The 19,720-nt window shown below is 43.7% G+C and overlaps 1 protein-coding gene across 4 annotated transcripts in view; it reads right to left on the reverse strand.

Annotated features, from left to right (window-relative positions):
• CELSR1 (cadherin EGF LAG seven-pass G-type receptor 1) overlaps positions 1–19,720 on the reverse strand; it is a 318,308-nt gene that overhangs the window by 117,493 nt on the left and 181,095 nt on the right. For all 4 annotated transcript variants that reach the window (XM_063927112.1, XM_063927111.1, XM_063927109.1 and 1 more), the window contains exons 4-5: positions 12,730–12,845; positions 6,886–6,974 (exon numbers count right to left, since the gene is read on the reverse strand). In XM_063927112.1, the coding sequence (XP_063783182.1) occupies positions 6,886–6,974; positions 12,730–12,845 (205 nt within the window). The remainder of the gene's footprint in view (positions 1–6,885; positions 6,975–12,729; positions 12,846–19,720) is intronic.

The raw sequence follows: 19,720 nt of genomic DNA on the forward strand, positions 1-19,720 counted from the left end.
CCGACAGAATCAGCCTCGCGCCAGCACTTTTGTCGGATTTCTGCTCGCACCCCCCGGGGTGAGAGAAGAATTCCCGACAATTAAGTGTCACATGGCGCTGTATTGAATAGTGCCGGGAGCTAATTCCTGGCGCTATTCAACTGTCTGCAAATTGAATTGACCCCAATGTATATTCCCTACCACATGGACACATGTATATACATTAGCCTACCAGTATGTTTTTTGATTGTGGTAGGAACCCGAAGCTCCTGGAGAAAACTCACACAAACACATGGAGAACATGCAAACTCTACACATATGCAGACTTGCAGGGTATTGAACCCAAGACTTCAGTGCTTGCTACCCCCTACATATACATGATAACTTAATATAGTAGACTTTAAACTACCCAAAATGTATTTTGACACACATAATCCTACATAACGCTACAATTAGTGGTCTACAGTAATTGGAAAGAAACAATGGCTGATTTTACCCCAGTAAAATCCACCAACAACAGACACTGCCCAGCAGTGGCAGTGACTTCCCATTGAGAGCACTCCTTGCTAGTCATACCTGGACAGGCAGACCAAGGGACTCCCAGTCCAGACTGAAGTTAGCAGAGAGTGTGCTTCCAATAGTAAGCCACTTCCGAGCTATAATTGTAGCCCTATCTGGCTCCTAAAGATGTGCAGGATCGTCATCCCGCACATACGCTCAAGCCGGAAGCACATTTCAGGGCAGCAGAGAATAGAGCAGGAGACCCCTTAGGAATTACAGGTAGGAGCCATCACTGGTTACAACAGCGATCTCTGCAGGCAATGTGAACACAGTATTCACTTCAATATTATTATGAATCTGTGCACAATAATCTAGTATGAAAAAAAAAATGACCCTATGACATTCACACATACAAGGCAGTAACCAGGGGTTCACTACGATGTGCCGGCGGCCGGGCTCCCGGCGACCAGCATACCGGCGCCGGGAGCCCGACCGCCGGCTTACCGACAGTGTGCCGAGCGCAAATGAGCCCCTTGCGGGCTCGCTGCGCTCGCCACGCTACACACTATTTTATTCTCCCTCCAGGGGGGTCGTGGACCCCCACGAGGGAGAATGTGTCGGTATGCCGGCTGTCGGGCTCCCGGCGCCGGTATGCTGGTCGCCAGGAGACCGACCGCCGGCATACTGAAGACCACCCGTAACCAGCATGAAGTAAGGTGAGGCTCTCATCTCACTTCTATTTATTGTCGGTCGGTAATAAAAAAAAATACCTCCGTAAAACTGGCATGCTACTAACCTAACCCTGAGTCTGCCAGATGCATGAAGAATAAGAAAAAATATATACATACATAGTACATATACATGCATATATACACTCATTATAGTAGTAGGCAGGTGTCATATATTGTGGGTCTACACTACATACTCCACATCAACATCTGTTCTGATGTGCCACAGGCAAACATACAAGGCCTATTATATTCATACATGGCTCGGTGTGGTTAATTATATGAACAGCGCTCCATATAGTAAAACTAAATATAATACCAATGTTTATTTGTTTAAAACAAATGATAAACCAAGTACTCAAGAGCCACAGGGTTTATTTCTCTCCAAGCACCATTAAGGAGAACAGAAACTCTACACTAATATAGTTTCACTGTAATTAAAATTCTTCAATAAATGTTACATGTTTTAGTGAAAGGAATATATTTCTTTTAGCACCTGTAAAAAAGACAAAAGACTTAAAGATCATGACCCTGCATCCCAACAGTGAAACACACACTCCTAAAACGAATTAGAAATATTTAGAGTAATTAGCAAAAGCTCATTTTCAAAGAATATTGCGGTTTAATTTATAAACCCAGTACAAAGAGATGTAACTAGGGGCCTGCACTGAAATCACTGGGGACCGGTGCCCACTAACCTGGAATATAAAGAAACAAGAAAAAAATGTCAGTAAAACAACAGGGACTGAACATTCCTGAAACACTATCGGGCCCGTCCATATGTGCTGGTGTAACACTATATTCAGCCAATGTCTTGATAATACACCAGTGAAACATGAGAGGCCTATTTAGGAGTCCCAGCACACCTTTTGTTCACCTTTCCCGCATTATCCTAGACCTTAGCTTTCAGCTCATTGTTCAGCAAGAAATCAAATGCACAGCCAACATCAACGTCACCTACTGCGTGTCACAGAGACATCATTTCCACATTTCTCTGTGCCTACAGGTCGAACAAGGTCTTGGTTTCTTCCGCCAATCATTTTAAAAAGAGTGTTTATCTGAAAAGATCTACGACATTACATTGGTCCTACGCTAGGGTGGAGAAATCTGCTGCAGGTAACTTCTCCTGCACTGTCTAGAGTCACATTTCCTGGACAATGTTCTCTCAACACAGATAAAAAAAGAGTACACATGAATAATACATAGGAATGGCCATAAAAAAACATTACCAGCCACTGAGTACACAGATGTGAGAAAGTGCAGTTTTACACACTTAAAATAAAGGCAGGGCATTTACAGATATTGAAACAAAACATTTACCAACTATAAAATCACACTGAATAAAAAACAAATGCAAATATACCTAAATATTCTAAAGCAAGCTGTGACAACATACAAAAGATCATACATCAATATTTATGATAGGTATTAATTGATTTTTACATGTTTTTGTAAATAGAAAAGCAGCAATTCCATGTAACATGAGTATTGCACAGCACATTAAGCCAACTACAGGCCTAATTCAGAGCCGATTGCTGCAACGGCAGCAATCCACCCTGAAGCCCAGTGTGTAGTGCGCACATGGTGAGATGCGAAAGCACCTCACTGCTGCAATCGCATATGCCTGACTGACAGGCAGAGGCAGTCGCGGGGCAGGAGGGGGCATGCCAGCGTCGTTTTAACACCATTGGGGGGGGGGGGGGGCGCAGTCCGGACAAAGCAGGCGTGTCCGAACCATTGCTGGGGCGGGCCACGACGGCTGCGTGATGTCACACGCAGCCGCTGCGACCCAAAACATGGCGGGCAGCCACCTGCAGGGAGCTACTCGATGGATGCGAAAGCATCGCCACTGTGCGATGCTTTCGCACCAGTGTGGGGAAGCGGGCTAGGGCTTGACATGCGAAGCGGACTAGGCCTGTGCTGGGTGCCCCCCTGCATGTCAGATTCTTATCTCTCTGATTCAGGCCCTACATGCGTAACTTAGCTTTGTTAATTGTAATAACATTTACAGCATATTATTCTTATATCTCCTATTAAATTATTCCATCCATGACTCAAAATTCACTCCACTGTCTGTAAGTTCACCATTAAAGCAGAAAATGACTTACAGTATAATGGGTTCAGTATTCCATCTGATTTAGCAGGTCCTGCCTCACTCCTGTAATGCAAACTGCATTTATCCTACAGGCAGTGCACTCTCCCTAGACAACACGCTGCCAGAAGGAGCACGCTGTAGGACCTGCCAGATTAGGGACCTCGTAGCCCAGTTATTTTCTGCATCAATGTTTTAATTATGAAATTTCACCCAAACTTTAAATTCTCTGATTTTTGGAGAATGAGCTTATGCATGGTATTCTGGGGAAAACCATGATTCCAATACACAGAATTTTAGGGGGATACCTCTGCTGTGCAGTGCCAATCGTGAAGGCACTGCATGGCTATGTATCTTTGCTTGTTTCTTTTTTCACACTCCACATAGGTGCTCAGGAAATTCCCTATTAGCATCCATTGAAAACAAGCAGATTTGTAAACCAACTATACTTGCTAGTCCAGAGATAATGGATCATTTTGTACAGCACTGTGGTTTAGCATCTTATGCTGGCCATACATCAGAACGATTTCTTTCCAACCAGCCAACTAGTTGGCTGGTTGGAAAGATAATCTGGCAGTGTGTGGGAGCAAACGATTATCAGCCATTTGCTCCCACACTCTAAAAAACGTCCAGAAACGGTCTGTTCAACTAGTTGGGAAAATCAAATCTGTCTGATTTTCCCAACTAATCGTTCTAGCGTAGGGGGAAAGTTTCCTCCGACTGGCCGATTAGTAGGCGGAGACTTCCGCCTATTTCTGTCACCAATGTGCCTGTTCTACAGCAACTCTATGTGGTGCCCCTCCATGCCAGCAGCACACCTGAGAAAGGTGCAGCCTCCAGAACCGGTTGGGTTTTCAGTCCCGGGGGTGAGCCTGGGGCACCCTCACTGCACTCTTCAGCAAGTACATGAGCTTCCACAGCGCGGTCAGGCTGACATCAAAGGAGTCACACTCCGCCCCCAGGAAGTGCTGACACACGGCGCACTGCCCCCCGGGCTCAGCGGCTCTGTCCCGGGTGCAGGCTTCTGCTGCTGCAGGAAGGGGAAGAAGGCGCAGCCCTCCCGGGCACCGGACTGTCAGCCGGACCTCACGCCCCCGGGGCACCCCTCCCCCGCAGATGAAGCAGCAGCCCATCACCGCTGCCATCAGCCAGCGGCCCCGGGCTCTCTCATGCCCCCCTCTCACTGTACCAAGTCCCCACGGGCGCATCCCAGCCAGAGTCCGGAGTTGGTGCAAAGTTTCTGCGGGGAGGGGGGGTGCGGTGGCAGAGGGCTCTGCGCTGACCAGCCCCCCCTGGGGTTCCCGACAGTCGCTGATGGTCTAGTAGTGGTGCTGCGGGCTGAGGCTGAGCACAGGACTTAGGATCTGCCCCCCCCCCCCCCCCTCATATCTCTATGGCACACATTCAGCACTGTCCTGTCTGTGGTACCTACACAGGAGTGACTTATAGAGCAGCTGATGACTATAGTCAGTACAAATTCATTATATAGGGCACCCACTGACCATGCTGTCTATGAGTTACTTATTACTGACCATTCTCATCAGCTGCACTATAGGGTAGTACTGAGCATCTCCCAGAGACATGACAGGGGATCAGTACGAGGTCCCGGCAGTCAGGAGACCAACAGCCGGGATCCCGGTGGCGAGCGCAGCGTGTCCCCTCGCGGGCTCACTGCACTCGCCACATGTCGGTCGCCCCAGGGACATATTCCCCTCCGGGTGGTGGCGTGGACCACCACCCAAGAGGGGTGACCAGCTAGCGTTCGGGACTCCGACCGCCGGTATTTCAGCTGGTGTCGGGATTCTGGCATCAGTATCCTGACTGCCGGGATCCCAACAGGTGGGAAATTGACTGCCTCCCTTTGACAGGCAATGGGTGCCCTTTATAGTATATCAGTACAGAGTGTACTCTTCAGTTGCTCCGCAGGTCAATACGGAGTATGTCGCAGAGACAAGACAGGGCTATACTGACCAACATCTTCCAAAGTATTACTGTAGCAGCACTATACTGTAGGTCCACACTGAGCATGCAGCCCAACGCATCTACCTTCGTCCCGGCATGAACAGGCTGTGGCTTGCACTGTGTCCCCTGCCCCCCCTCCCCTCACCTGGCAGCAAACCATGAGTCTAAAATATGTAGATAATATTATTATTAATAATAATAATATTATTCTTTTTATATATATATATATATATATGTATGTATATGTATATATATATATATATACCCCTTAGAATGTAAGCTCTCACGAGTAGGGCCCTCTTCCCTCATGTGCTTATACTTTTCTTACTTTAATAATCCTCAACTGCCCAGATCCCACAGTTTTTTGACCACCTGGAACTTCTCTGTTTACTGATGTAGTTATGCTTAGTTGCCCTGTACTTGTCCTATATTGTATTCAACTGTAAGTCACTTTTCCTGTTTTTTATGTGCATTTGTACTCTGTAATCGGGCGCTGCGGAACCCTTGTGGCGCCATATAAATAAAGGATAATAATAATAATAATAATATATATAGCGCCCATTACAGAGTACATAAACAAATGAGCAGAACAAGAAACAGCACATACAGTTCAACATGATATAGTACAAGTACAACGTATTTAACAATAGCTGCACCAGCAAATCCTGACACTGGAACAGGTAACGGTGGCAGAAAACAGAGACTATGGTGCCATCGAAGGGAGTATAGAATACAGCATAGTGTAAGAGAAGCAAAAGCACATGAGGGGAGAGGGCTCTGCTCGTGAGAGCTTACATGTACAGTAATAATGGATGGTGTTTAGTTGCAGTGAGAATACCATTCTTAGGGGGAATCCAATTTGGTGTGAACAGCTCGAAAGTAGGTGGTTATAATAAAAATATGTGAATCCGGTGGTAGTGCGAGTGCCACATACAGCCACACTTATTTGTGGGTGCGAGCTGTTTGTCAATTTAATAAATGTATGGTGAAAAAAAATTGCCCAGTTTCACTGACACTGTCCGCCTACTTAGGTGACATCACAAGTTGGACAGAAGTTGGAAAGTTGGTTGGTCTGATGAAAAGTTGGTTAGATGTGTGGAGCACTGATGAAAAGTTGGTTAGATGTGTGGAGCACTGATGAAAAGTTGGTTGGATGTGTGGAGCACTGATGAAAAGTTGGTTAGATGTGTGGAGCACTGATGAAAAGTTGGTTAGATGTGTGGAGCACTGATGAAAAGTTGGTTAGATGTGTGGAGCACTGATGAACAGTTGGTTAGATGTGTGGAGCACTGATGAAAAGTTGGTTAGATGTGTGGAGCACTGATGAAAAGTTGGTTAGATGTGTGGAGCACTGATGAAAAGTTGGTTAGATGTGTGGAGCACTGATGAAAAGTTGGTTAGATGTGTGGAGCACTGATGAAAAGTTGGTTAGATGTGTGGAGCACTGATGAAAAGTTGGTTAGATGTGTGGAGCACTGATGAAAAGTTGGTTAGATGTGTGGAGCACTGTTTTTGTTGGACAGACAAGTTGGACGGTTGGAGGTTTGGAAAGTTGGAGAAAAGTTGGTTTGATGTATGGCTAGCATAACACACATTGTGAGGAAAGAGATGAGTGTAACTCACCTTGTTGTAATATTGTACTTGAACAGAATGCCACTGGCCATCACTCACTCCTCCCGCAACGTAGGGACTGACCTTAGTAGTGCTCTCCCCTGTAACAGTGAAGCATTTGCACATCAGTGACCACATTACTAAAGTAATATCACACATTCTCATTTCCCATATTAAAACATCTTCACTTACAGAGTATACATATATATGTGTGCTTTATATATACGAGTTATTTTAAATAAAATGTCATTATATTATTATTTTAGCATGCACCACTATACCCTGTATGTAAGATTCACACACGACTCCCTTTGTACATAATATTGTAAGATAATGAAGATAATGCCCCCAAATTGAAATTTTACGGATAATTGAACTATGAAATTTCATTGGTATCTGGGGATGTACTAAACATTTCAGCTGACGAAAACTTACCCCACGTGGAAACCTTACAGTTTTCAGTTACATGAAGACAGAACTAGAAATGACTGCATTTTGGTATACTGCTATAGTCTCCTAATGTTGGTCAGTCTAATATTTTCTCTCCTAGGCATCACTGGAACTTGAAGTGCCTTTCTCTACCCTCATGTTTAGTCAGGTGGTCACTAACTAGGCGATAACTGCCATCCCATGCTCCTCCCACAGCTCCTGTACTGGACATTATTGTTCCTTCTTTAACAGATAAATAGGTTTTTCTATAGTAATCTGACAGATTGGTTCAACAATTATGAAAATATTCCTCTTCCCTCCAATACTCTCAGCGTAACCTCCATACATATATTAAGACCATGTGATGTGATTGTGGGTCTGATTCTGAGATGGACACATCTGCTGCCGCTTTGTTGTGCGGTCAATGCAGCCTGCTTACTTCCTTATGCTAATCTGAGACTTCGCCTCTGTATTCTGCATGTGAGAGCCTATCCCGCCTTCTCTTCTTATGTCCGCAGCTGTCATCATTAGTTTATCACTACTTATTGATTCAAACAAGTTTGGGACCCACTAGTATAGAGCATTAATACACCCTATGCAGGAGCATTTCTGCATGACAAGTTTGCCATGCTGTCACTCACACAGTGCCTTCTCTATTACAGAACACCAGTTAGCTCATGTCTACAATTCAGTTCAGTTATAAACACCTTTGCTACATATTAATATCAAATGGTGGCCTTACCTAGCCTGTACACAGACAGCACATATTTTGCAGTATAGCACAAACTAAATAACACAGAGGAGAGGATCCTGCCAATGACAGCTTACATTTGCCCCTCTACATCATTGATACCTCTTTGCCAAGTGCCTATCCCTGAGAGAATGCAGAAGAAATCAATAGTAAAATCAAATCACTTTCCCCACCGCACAGGGGAAACAGCACACATTCTATTCTACACAGTAAGACAAACAAATATATGACTAATAAAACAAAATAAAAAAAATGTCACCTGCATGCAACAGAAAACCTGGTGAGACTGCCCAAACCAAATAGTTTAACAGTGTGTCCTCCAGGTGAGTAACTACTGCAAGACAAACATTTACTGAAACTTAGAAAAGCGGGTAAATAAAGGCAAGGCCGTCTGAAAGTCAAACATACCCTGCAAGCTTCTCACTTGAGATTGATATGATAAACACTTGACTGCACAGAACATTTACGCACTTAGACTAGGGTTTTCCCAATCCATTACCTAAGGGTACCCTAGAAGTGCATGTTTTCCATATCTACAGTACTTGCTGGAGCACAAGGTGTATCATTACGGACTCGTACATTTTAATTGATCCACAGGTGGTACTAATTATAATTGTGAGGCGATATGGAAAACATGCACTGCTAGGTACCCTAAGGACTGGATTTGGGAAACACTGTTTATGAATGAACGTGCTGCTCTTACTATGCTGTAGTTCTTATGAAGGCATGACAATCTGATTATGGAACAGCAATAAGCTACAAGTTATCCAAGCCACTCCACCACGTGTTGCTGAATTATTCCACAAATCATACACAAAGATAGGGGCAATGTGTAAGGTAAAACAAAGTTTGGTTATCCAATTGTTACTGACCGTAAATGAAATACACAATATCACCAGTCAATTACTGTCAGAATATGCTGTAGCACAGTAAACAACAGGTGGATTATTCTGCTTAAAATCTGCTGCCAAATATTCTACTCCTTGACAAAACCTATGTTGATCAGTTATACTCTATCACAAAGGAAACTAAAATCCTACAATCAGACTGCCAAACACTACAGTGATTACTAGCTGCTCAGCAAAACGTTGTGTAATAAAAATGATGGAAAATAAACGTGGATACGGTTCTGCATGGTTTTATAATCATTCCCAATGTATCCAAGTTTGTCTGTCATAATCATTCACCTTCCTCCACCCAGTTTTCCACCTCATACAAGTTTGTATCCAGCACTTTCAAGTTATGCCTGTGCACCTCCCACACAAACACCCAACCACTGAAGAAGTGACTTGTATCAACTACAGGATCCTGTAACAATGTAGCCAAACTGATTCGCACACACCCTTTAGGGTAACAAGCTTCTAATTCCAGGAAGACACTGGGAGTCCTGGTTCAGACTCGACATGCCAATAAATGAATCTGCTACCAGCAATAGATAAATAATTGTGTCATATTATCCCTAAGGTCTAGTAAAACCAGACACATGCTCCTACATGTAAAACCGCCCATAAAGAATGAGGCAAGACTTTAATACAACATGGCAGCACTTTTTTGTGAGAAATTAAATAAAGCCAAGTTAAGCTCTACTAATTGACGAAGAACAAAACATCCAGCAGCCTTGTAGATTGGTATATTATAAAGCACCACAGGAAATTTGCTCAAAATATATATTAAATGCACGTCTTTTTGCCACGACATGCAGCGGTGGGATGTTTGTAACAGCGTATGTGAGAACACAAGCACCGTAATTATAACTTTCACAATGATGTTGTATGCAATTACATGCTATAGTGGAATGGCATGTAATACAAAATCTGTGTAAATATTAAGACAAAAAGCAATACAATCAGTATAACAGAAATACAAATGGTATTGTACATGAAAGAAATTCAGATTTTACTGGGGGGTTTTTTCCATTAAAAAAATCCACATATAATGCAAGCTGTATATATATAAGATGTATGTAGCATTATTTGCAAAGAGTGTTAGTCTAAATATTAGTCACTAACTTGATTAGATGATTAATTTTACAAAGTCTCCAACCCCCTGCCATAAATGATGCTTTGGGATAATTACAGCAGGGGCGGATACAGAAGAAAATGAAGGGGGGGGGGGGGGGGGGGGCACCATGATAGGGGAACGATAATAGTTATATTTACATGCCCCTAAGACACGCGTGCTCCTAGATAAGGGGTGTAGTATCACAGGGGGTGTGGCCTCACAGAATACGCCATCAGGTAATGATTGGCAATAAACCAGGATGCTCTCCTACAGCCAATGTTTCACCCTGATGAAAAGGCTGATTGGGCCTGTTACATTAGGTATGAGAGCCTGGAAGGCACCCCAGCACAATATAATTATTATAGTTTTTAGTTGGTGGTGGCAGGTGCAGCATACCTTGTTTTGGGCACTGCAGTGAGACTCAGACTGCAGGACACGAACTGCCCATCTTTGATTAGCAGAAGCAGCCAGCTGGATCTCCAACAAGCAGCATAAGACATCTGCAGGACAGCCCTGTCACAATCACACAGACCGCCTTCTCAAAGCTGAGCTGAGTGTGACTGCACCTAGCATGGTGGTAAAGGAAGTGGAGGAGGAAGCGCTGGGATTATTGTGCGATGCAATAAGGGCTAATGAAGCCTTCTGCGCAGTCATAAGTAACAGTCTTACTCGATGCTGGAATTTGAACCCTGCGCCTGGGCTGGACTCTGGCCGGCTGGCAGTGGGGGAGGTAGGTTGCGGTGTGAGCAGGGGGAGGCTGGAGTTGCAGCTCTAGCCTCCCCATTGGGTACCACACGGACTTGCTGTTAGAGCCGCGATGGGTCCTAGTGCCTGCCGGCTCTTTTATCAAATCTGACTGACAGACATAGCAATAGTGCTGCTGCTGATCTCCTTTTGAAGAAAAAAAAAAAAGAAGTCAGAAAGGACCGGAGGGGGAAGGGGGGGTCACGGGCCCGAGTGAACCCCCCCTCCCGGATCCGCCTATGAATTACAGTACTGTACTTGCTAAGCAGTTGTTTAACGGGTTAAAAATGTGAGATAATGTAAAAAAGATTTACAATAAAACACACACACATTTTTCTTTTATTCTGCTAGCACAGGTAATTGCCCTCATAGGTCCCTTTAGAAAAATTACACTCAGGGTCCCGCCATTCTAAAGCCGTAATTACAGAGCGTTTGATATCAAACGTCAGCTGCAGACTATGATAGAGGTATGTGCGTGCATGTCGTAATGGTCTGCATATTGTGTACACAACTAGATAAGAGGGTCAGGAGAGAACAGATGTTTTATATATTTTATTTCCTTTGCCTAACTGCATCCAAAATGACATTATTAGTTTCTGTCATCTTTTAACTACATTGGTTTGGTAGGTAAACATAAATAATTGTAATTTATCTAAACATATAGATTATTATAGTTTAGATGATGAGCACAATAGAATTGGCATTCTTGTGAATTGTTTCCAGCCAAATCATAAAGACATATCAGACCGATCAAACAGTGTACACGCCCGTTTGCGTGCTCCCGCGTATCGTACACAATATTCTGTAAAATGCTATAGTAATTGCGCCATCATCGTGCAGTGTGTATGAGCAGCACGATATGTCAGCCTGTCGGCCAGCGGGGAACACATTGTTCTGATGTGTAAACAAAGAAAAGGGAAACACAGTCACTAATTGTGCTCAATATAAACCATGTGCATATATAAACTGGTTGCAATGTCCACAAATTACAGGTTGTGTATCAACAATACATATATGTGGTAGAAAACAGCCTCAATAATTGTGAAGAGAAACTAAATCCGTAAATCTTTTCCCAAGGGGAGACTCCACTGTTGTTGACTCCTCAAACAGTGTTGAGATACATTAAACAGAAGAAGAGAAGCTAAAATAGTGTAATATGTTCCAACAGAAAAAGTATACATCTCACGTGTGTTTAAATCCGAAGACAAGTAATCACTAGTGAACGACATCCTCCACCTATCTATATAAAGCATAGAGTGGCGTAAGGGCCTTATTCAGGTTTGTTAGCAAAAAAGTAAGCAATTGGGCAAAACCATGTGCACTGCAGGTGGGGCATATGTAACATGTGCAGAGAGATTTAGATTTGGGTGGGGTGTGTTCAAACTGAAATCTAAACTGCAGTGTAGAAATAAAGCAGCCATTATTTACCATGCACAGAATCAATATAACCCATTAAAATCTATATATCTCTCTGCGCATGATACATCTGCCCCACCTACAGTGCAACATGGTTTTTGCCAATTGCTAACTTTTTTGGTTACCTAACAAACCTGAATAACCCGCTTAATCTCCATATATACACCTTATAAGCAGGATGAGACCCAGTAGTGCAGATAAACAGATGGGCACAGATTTATTTCAACACAAAATGTAAATCAACAAAACATGTGCTGATAAATTTAGGCCACTAGAAACACAGAGGATAATGGTAAAAAAAAGCATACGATCAGGAGAGGGATATACAGTCTGGACTACCACCCCTCAGAAGATATGCATCTGAAGTACCAGTGGTAGATAACTCCAGTGGGTTTTAAACTGTCCTGTATTAGTATAGTATTAGTATTTGATATGCTTTTATTGATGTTTTTCTGCAACTCACTGCAACATTTCAAAATAATATTTAGATACAATTAGATGAATGTGTAACCCACCTGCTGAGAAGGTTAGCTGGATCTGCTCCTCGATGATTTCTAATGCAATGAAGTCATGTTTTTCATTAAATCTGCCATTGTAAAGTATCAGCGCATTCCTCTCCCTGGTAGCGAACCTAAAATACAAAGTCCCACATGTTCTTTATACTTAATGACACCGTAAAGGTTCTTAAATTGTCCCATAACAAAAAATAAAGTAAGCTAGTTTGATAAACACAGACATTTATTACCACACAGTAAGTGTAAAGTAATGGTTACCATAAATCCTACATAAGAGATGAATTGTTTGTAGAAGTTCGTAAAGATGGCCATATAAGAAATATTTCAGACTTTCTTTCTTGAATAACTAAGCTCATTTCACTAGGCCCCAAGTGCCACACTGAAATCCAGCAGCAGAACTAGGCATTTTTATCTAATGCAACACTGTGTGCCACAAATACAGAGTTACTTTGTCTATTTCTGTCCGGTACTTTAAATAAAGGCAGTGAATGTGTATATAAACAACCGGCATAGCAGCGGCATATCTAATATATACAGTTCCATGAATCAAGGGGGGGCCGCCCATGCATGCCCTTCCCCCAGAAGTTTACCAGGCTTCTGGCAGCCACATCTCTCCAGCCATGTCTTTTTGAATAAGGCACCAGCACAGAAGATAGCATAAACTCTGGCACTGTGCTTGAGTCCCTTGTTATCATGTGTGCCAGAGGTATATTCAAGAAGATACAGCATCAAGCTGCTTCCACCGGCAGCTACGTATAGCATGCAGCCACAGACCATGCAGAAGGAGTATAATTACTGCATACATACTGTATAATGGAAGCAGCCCATTGGTGCACAGAAACCCACTCCACACTGGCTGCTTATTTGCTATAACACTCCTGCAGCAAAGTTTCTAGTCTTTTCAATACTTAATACTAGAACATGTATCGGAGTTGCACATGCAAACATCAACATCAGGGTTGCAGAATTTCTAAAGCATTCTGACCAATAGCCCCTGTTAAGCTTATTTTGTATTTGTGTTGTAAAGGCAATTTGAAAGCACCGTGGGGCACATGTATTAAGCCTGGACAAAGCAGTGATAAGTGGAAGGTAATAATGCACCAGCCAATCAGCTCCTGTCATTTTTCAAACCCGTAATGATGGGCTAGTATGTTATCACCTTCCACTTATCACTGCTTTATTACTTCTCCATTATTAAACATTATTATTATGATTATTAACACACGGGTGATTCCGTTGTTTTCCCCATGACTGCCATTAGATGGTGCCCGACCGAACAATTCAATTGTTGCTCTGTTCAGGTGCGCGTAGCACAGAGGAGGGGGGCACACACACATTTCTTCTCGCAGCCTCCTGAGCAGTCAAGAAGAAATGTGTGAAAAGTCTGTGGTTTGGGCACCATAACCAGGACTTAAGATGGGTTTAGCCGATATAAGCGGCCAAACCCCATCTATTTGGGCGTGACAAGCATGATAATTAATGGGCGCACAAGACAATTGAATTGCTTTGCCAGGTGCCCATTAATTATAGCGGCTCCCAAAAGAAGTGCACTCCCCCCAATGTATATAATACTGTACTTAGTAAGTCAGCTGATTCATTTATTATTTTGAGGCATTAGATGCCTATCACTAGCAATAAATTACAATGTACCCATAAACAAAGGGGTAAAACACAGCATCATTCACAGTACATGCTAAAAAAAGGATTTTAATACCTACCGGTAAATCATTTTCTCTTAGTCTGTAGAGGATGCTGGGGACTCCGTAAGGACCGTGGGGTATAGACAGGATCCGCAGGAGACATAGGCACACTATACGACTTTGAATGGGTGTGAACTGGCTCCTCCCTCTATGCCCCTCCTCCAGACCTCAGTTAGAAAACTGCCCAGGTAGACGGACATTTTGAGGAAATAATTTATTGATTAAACACGGTGAGTGTCATACCAGCTCACACCACGAACATACCGCAGAACGTGGCATTCAATAGAATACCAGCCAACGGCATGAAAAATACACAGCCACATGCTGAGAGAATATGTAACACAACCTGTGTGTCAACACAACCAATAATAAGACACCGCCTGCCATGGCATGCACAACGTCAGCAACAGCCTAACAGAAAAGAAACACCACAAGAGTGTAACCGTAAGCAATAACTGCAGACACAGTACGCACTGGGACGGGCACCCAGCATCCTCTACGGACTAAGAGAAAAGGATTTACAGGTAGGTATTAAAATCCTATTTTCTCATACGTCCTAGAGGATGCTGGAGACTCCGTAAAGGACCATGGATTTTATACCAAAGCTCCAGACCGGGCGGGAGAGTGCGGACGACTCTGCAGCACCGATTGAGCAACATGAGGTTCCCATCAGCCAGGGTATCAAACTTGTAGAGCTTAGCAAAAGTGTTTGAACCCGACCAAGTATCCGCTCGGCAAAGTTAAACCGCCGAGACTCTTTGGGCATCCGCCCAAGAAAAGCCCCCCTTCCTAGTAGAATGGGTCACCACCGAATTCGGTAACGGCAATCCAGCCGTAGAACAAGCCCGCTGAATCGGATCACAGATCTAGCGTGTAACCGACTGCAGAGACGCAAGCGCCCCAATCACGCTGGAAGCATACCGGACAAATAGAGCCTCTGTTTCCCCAATCTGAGCCAAATTGGCGACATAAATATTCAAAGCCCTGACTACATCGAGAAACCTTGAATCAGCCAATGCTTAAGTAACCACAGGCATCAAAATAGGCTGGTTTCTGCGAAACACCTAAACCACTTTTAGCAAAACTATTATCCGAGTTCTCAATTTCGCTCTTTCCACCTGGATGATCAAACAGGGGCTCCTGTGAGACCCAGCGACTACTTCCGACACCCGCCTTGCGGACGCTAAAGCCAAAAGCATGACCACTCTCCAAGAGAGAATTTTTAACACAACCTTTCATAAAGGTTCCAATCATTGTGACACAAGAAACTCAACCCCGTGTCAAGGTCACACGGTGCTAATGAGGGCACAAATGGAGGTTGGATGTGCAGTACTCCTTCCACGAAGGTCCGAACTTCCGGAAAGACGCCAATTCTTTCTTGAAAGAAAATTTATAAGACCAAAACCGCACTTGAACGGAGCCTAACTTTAGGCCTGCCTGGAGAAGAACGACCCAGCTGAAGCTTCCGCAGTAACCTTCTTGGATTCACACCAAGACACATATTTTCTCCAAACACGGTGGTAAGGCATTGCCGTTACTTCTGTTCTAGCCTGAAGAAAAGTGGAAATGACTTCACTGGGAATACCCTTGATGGCTAGGATATGGCGTTCAACCGACACGCCGTCAAACGCAGCCGCGGTAAGTCTTGATACACGCCTGGATCTTACTGTAACAGTTCCTCATGTAGAGGAAGAGGCCAGGGATCTTCTGCGAGGAAATCTTGAAGAACTGGATACCAAGCCCTCCATGTTCAGACCGGAACAATGAGGACCGCCTGAACCTTTGTTCGTCTTACGGTTATCACCTTCAGAAGAGTGAAAACGGTGGGGACACATAGACCGACTGAAAACACCCAAGGTGTCCCGAGGATGTCCACTGCTATAGCCTGAGTGTCCCCTGACCTGGAACAATATCCCTGAGATCTCTCGTTGAGGCGAGACGCCAACCTGTCCAATTGAGGTACTCCTCAAAGACTTTTCGCTTCAGTGAAACTTCTCTATGACGACAGCATTTCTCCCGGATAGAGATCACATCTGCAGAGGAATCTATTTCTCCGTCGTTCACATCCGGAACAAAGACTGCTAATATAGCAGTTACCAGTCTTTCCACCCAGCCGAAAACTTTTACGGCATCTGCCATTGCCGCTTTGCTCCTTGTTCCGCCATAGCAGCTTACTTACACCACTGCTGCCAAGTCGTCCGACAGCATTAATACGGGCAGATCACTAAGCCTATGTTCGCTGAAAATAGCTCTGAATTCAAGAAAATGTATTGCAGACAAGCTTCCCAGCTTGACCTTTTCCTCTGGAAATCCTTCCCTTGCTAGGACTGCTCCCCAGTCTCGGAGACCTGCATGCATGGACACCAGGATCTCCACCTGGATTCCTAACCTTCGTCCCTCTAGGAGGTGAGAACTGAGCAGACACAACAGGAGCGATATCCTGGCCATTAGGATTATATTCTGGCGCATGTGCAGGTGAGACCCAGACCACATTTCCAACTGGCCCCGTGAAAACCACTCTGGCAGTTGACCTGCTCACCGAAAAGCCTCTTAGGCCGCACCAACTTCTTCATCAACGGAACATATTTATGGATTGTCACTGCAAATTCGATCCGACTCTGGATCCTCAGACCTCTTTCCACAGGAAAACACAAAACCTCCACCGTACAGTATCTACTCTGATACCCACCTCCGACATCTGCATCATTGGGAACAACAGCCATTTCCTGTGTTGAAGAACAGTCAGAGAGAAACAACGATTTGCACCACTTGAACCTCTTGACCTCACCTTAATCAGGAGAGCGTCTCAGTACAGAATAACAATGGCTCTTACTATTGAAAGAAACCCATCATTCTGCCATCACTCGGGTGAAATGGCAAAGACAATCCTGGATATCAACCCAGGTATGCTGAATGCGTAGAAAAACGCATTTAACTCCTTTTCTACCTTTACGTGCTGAAGCTCCCTTCGTAAGTAGAAATCTTTGTTTTTGTTTTGTTTTTTGTTTTTTACAGGGACAGCAGGGCAATGTCCTCAACCTGACGCAACTCTGGTATGGCGTCGCGTACTACCTCCCCTTCCAGAGGGGAATCGGTAAGATCTATTCAAAAAATCAGTGAGGGGAATCATCTGTAAACTCCAGCATGTCCCCCTTTAGATTCCATTATTAACTCACAGGTCCAAGTCCATTCCTGGACTGACTGAAGAGTAGTAGACGAGTTCCCACCGAAGTGGGCTCCAGCCATATAGACCCAGCGACCTGCGGTGGATGTGGTAGAAACAGAAAACGACATCCGCTTCTGCGAATCTAACAAGGCTGCAGAACTCTTACCTTTCCACCCTCCACAATCTGCACCGAAAGGGAAAAAAGAACGGTATCAAACTGGTTAAAATGACTGCATCCTACAACAGAATGCGTCACCAATAGTTGTGAGGGAATCTAACTCACAAAGTTAGACTTACCAGTGGTATCCGCCGAGATTGACTGAACTGAGGCCTCCCCACACAGCGGTACACCATCCCAGGGAAACACTCCAGTATCTCTCGGAGTCAGCCTCAGCATTTCTTGTGCAGTCGCACGGCAGCCTGCCGCCATGTTATAGAGAAGACTCAACATAAGAAACATCCCCTCTCTCTTTAGGGTAATACTATCGGATGCCTTTCCGATTATAAACACTCCCCCATGTGCATGTAATGCAAATAATTCCAAAGCATAGAAATAAAACATCACTTAGCTTCCTGTGTACGATCCTTTGTGACAGGGCCCGTGTTGACCAGGAGTCGACTTTCACAGTATTCTATCCGCAGCGGGAAAAGAATAAACATTCGGACTCCTTGTGAGGATCTGCTCGTCCCGGCCGACCTAGAGCTTTATCAACAGAGCGACCAGCACATGAGAATACTTTTACTTCAGCATTCATTATAAATCATAATGTAATACACAAATACACACATATCCTATATATATATATATATATATATATATATATATATATATATATATATAAACACAGTAGTAACTTTGTCTTGCGCCAACTCAGGAGCGACACACCGGGAGAGATCTTTGTTGGGAGACCTCAAAAACATACAGAAAGAAACACAAATTCCCAAGTGCGCTAAAAGTGGAATGTAATTAAACAATTCTTCCAGCGTTTATTTCATCGGAATGTAGACTGGAGGATGTTTAAATCTGGGGACCTTTTACTAGGTGCGAGCTCGAAGGGAGTATCTTCACAAACTGGGGTGCGATTTTCTGACTGACAAACCCAACACGTTTCGTCTTATCGACTTCATCAGGGGTAACGCATATAGGGAAAAGGCTAATTTGCTCTCGATGAATTTATGTGAAAGATCGTGACCTCAAATAAAGATTAATCAAAATCTCCTTTATCAGGATTTAATGGATGGAGCTCTTATATTCGGGCTCCTGGCTGGAGCTTAAATGATATTCCTTTTTGGATATATAATCTGTTAAATAATGGTGTTTTGTATACACTGCCTTAAAACTAATTAAACATAGTTCCTTATAGAGCCGCCTGAGAAAACTCTTGATTATAGTCTCTTAGGAATGCTGACAACCATATGTCGGCGTTTTTGCAAACTGCTAAAGTGTGGTGTCCAACTCTTATAATCAAGACTATTTCTGATTCAAATGTTGACTAACGTAAAACTCAAGAATTATGTGGCTGGTTTGACAATCACAGAGATATAAATGATGCAACTTCCTCAATAGGTCTCACAGAATAAATCCTGGAAGAGATTTGGCTGTGTGTGGAAGTCACATAGAGACTATAATCAAGAGTCCATTCGGTTGTATCGTGTTTAGCTTGAATATCCATCGTGCTTCCAAGTTCAGTAGCTTCCCGTTCCTGTCTCCCCCTCTTAGACTCAGTGGAACATGATCGATAATCATATATTTTAAATCTTTGAGTTGATGTTTCATGTCCACAAACGTTGGCACTGTGTTAATTTTTTTAAATACACATTTTTGACGACTAAAAAACCTGGAGTGACGCCATTTATTTCTGACTGTCTGTTTACATCGATGTGGAGGGCACCCAGGCAATTTGAAAATCATAGGACCAGGAGTGCCGGGTAATACTGCTACATATATATATATATATATAATGTAACACTGTAGGGGTGCAAGGTGCCTTTTCCTGGGGAATATGGCAGCACGCAGCAGTTTGAGGAACAACACAAGTCCAGTTTCTGGTACAACTGACCCCGGCCAGTTTTATTGAAACAGAAAATAAAACAAACCCCAAAATAAAAATACCTTGCCTGTCCG

This window comes from Pseudophryne corroboree, chromosome 6, assembly GCF_028390025.1.
Source record: "Pseudophryne corroboree isolate aPseCor3 chromosome 6, aPseCor3.hap2, whole genome shotgun sequence".
Lineage (NCBI taxonomy): Eukaryota > Metazoa > Chordata > Amphibia > Anura > Myobatrachidae > Pseudophryne > Pseudophryne corroboree.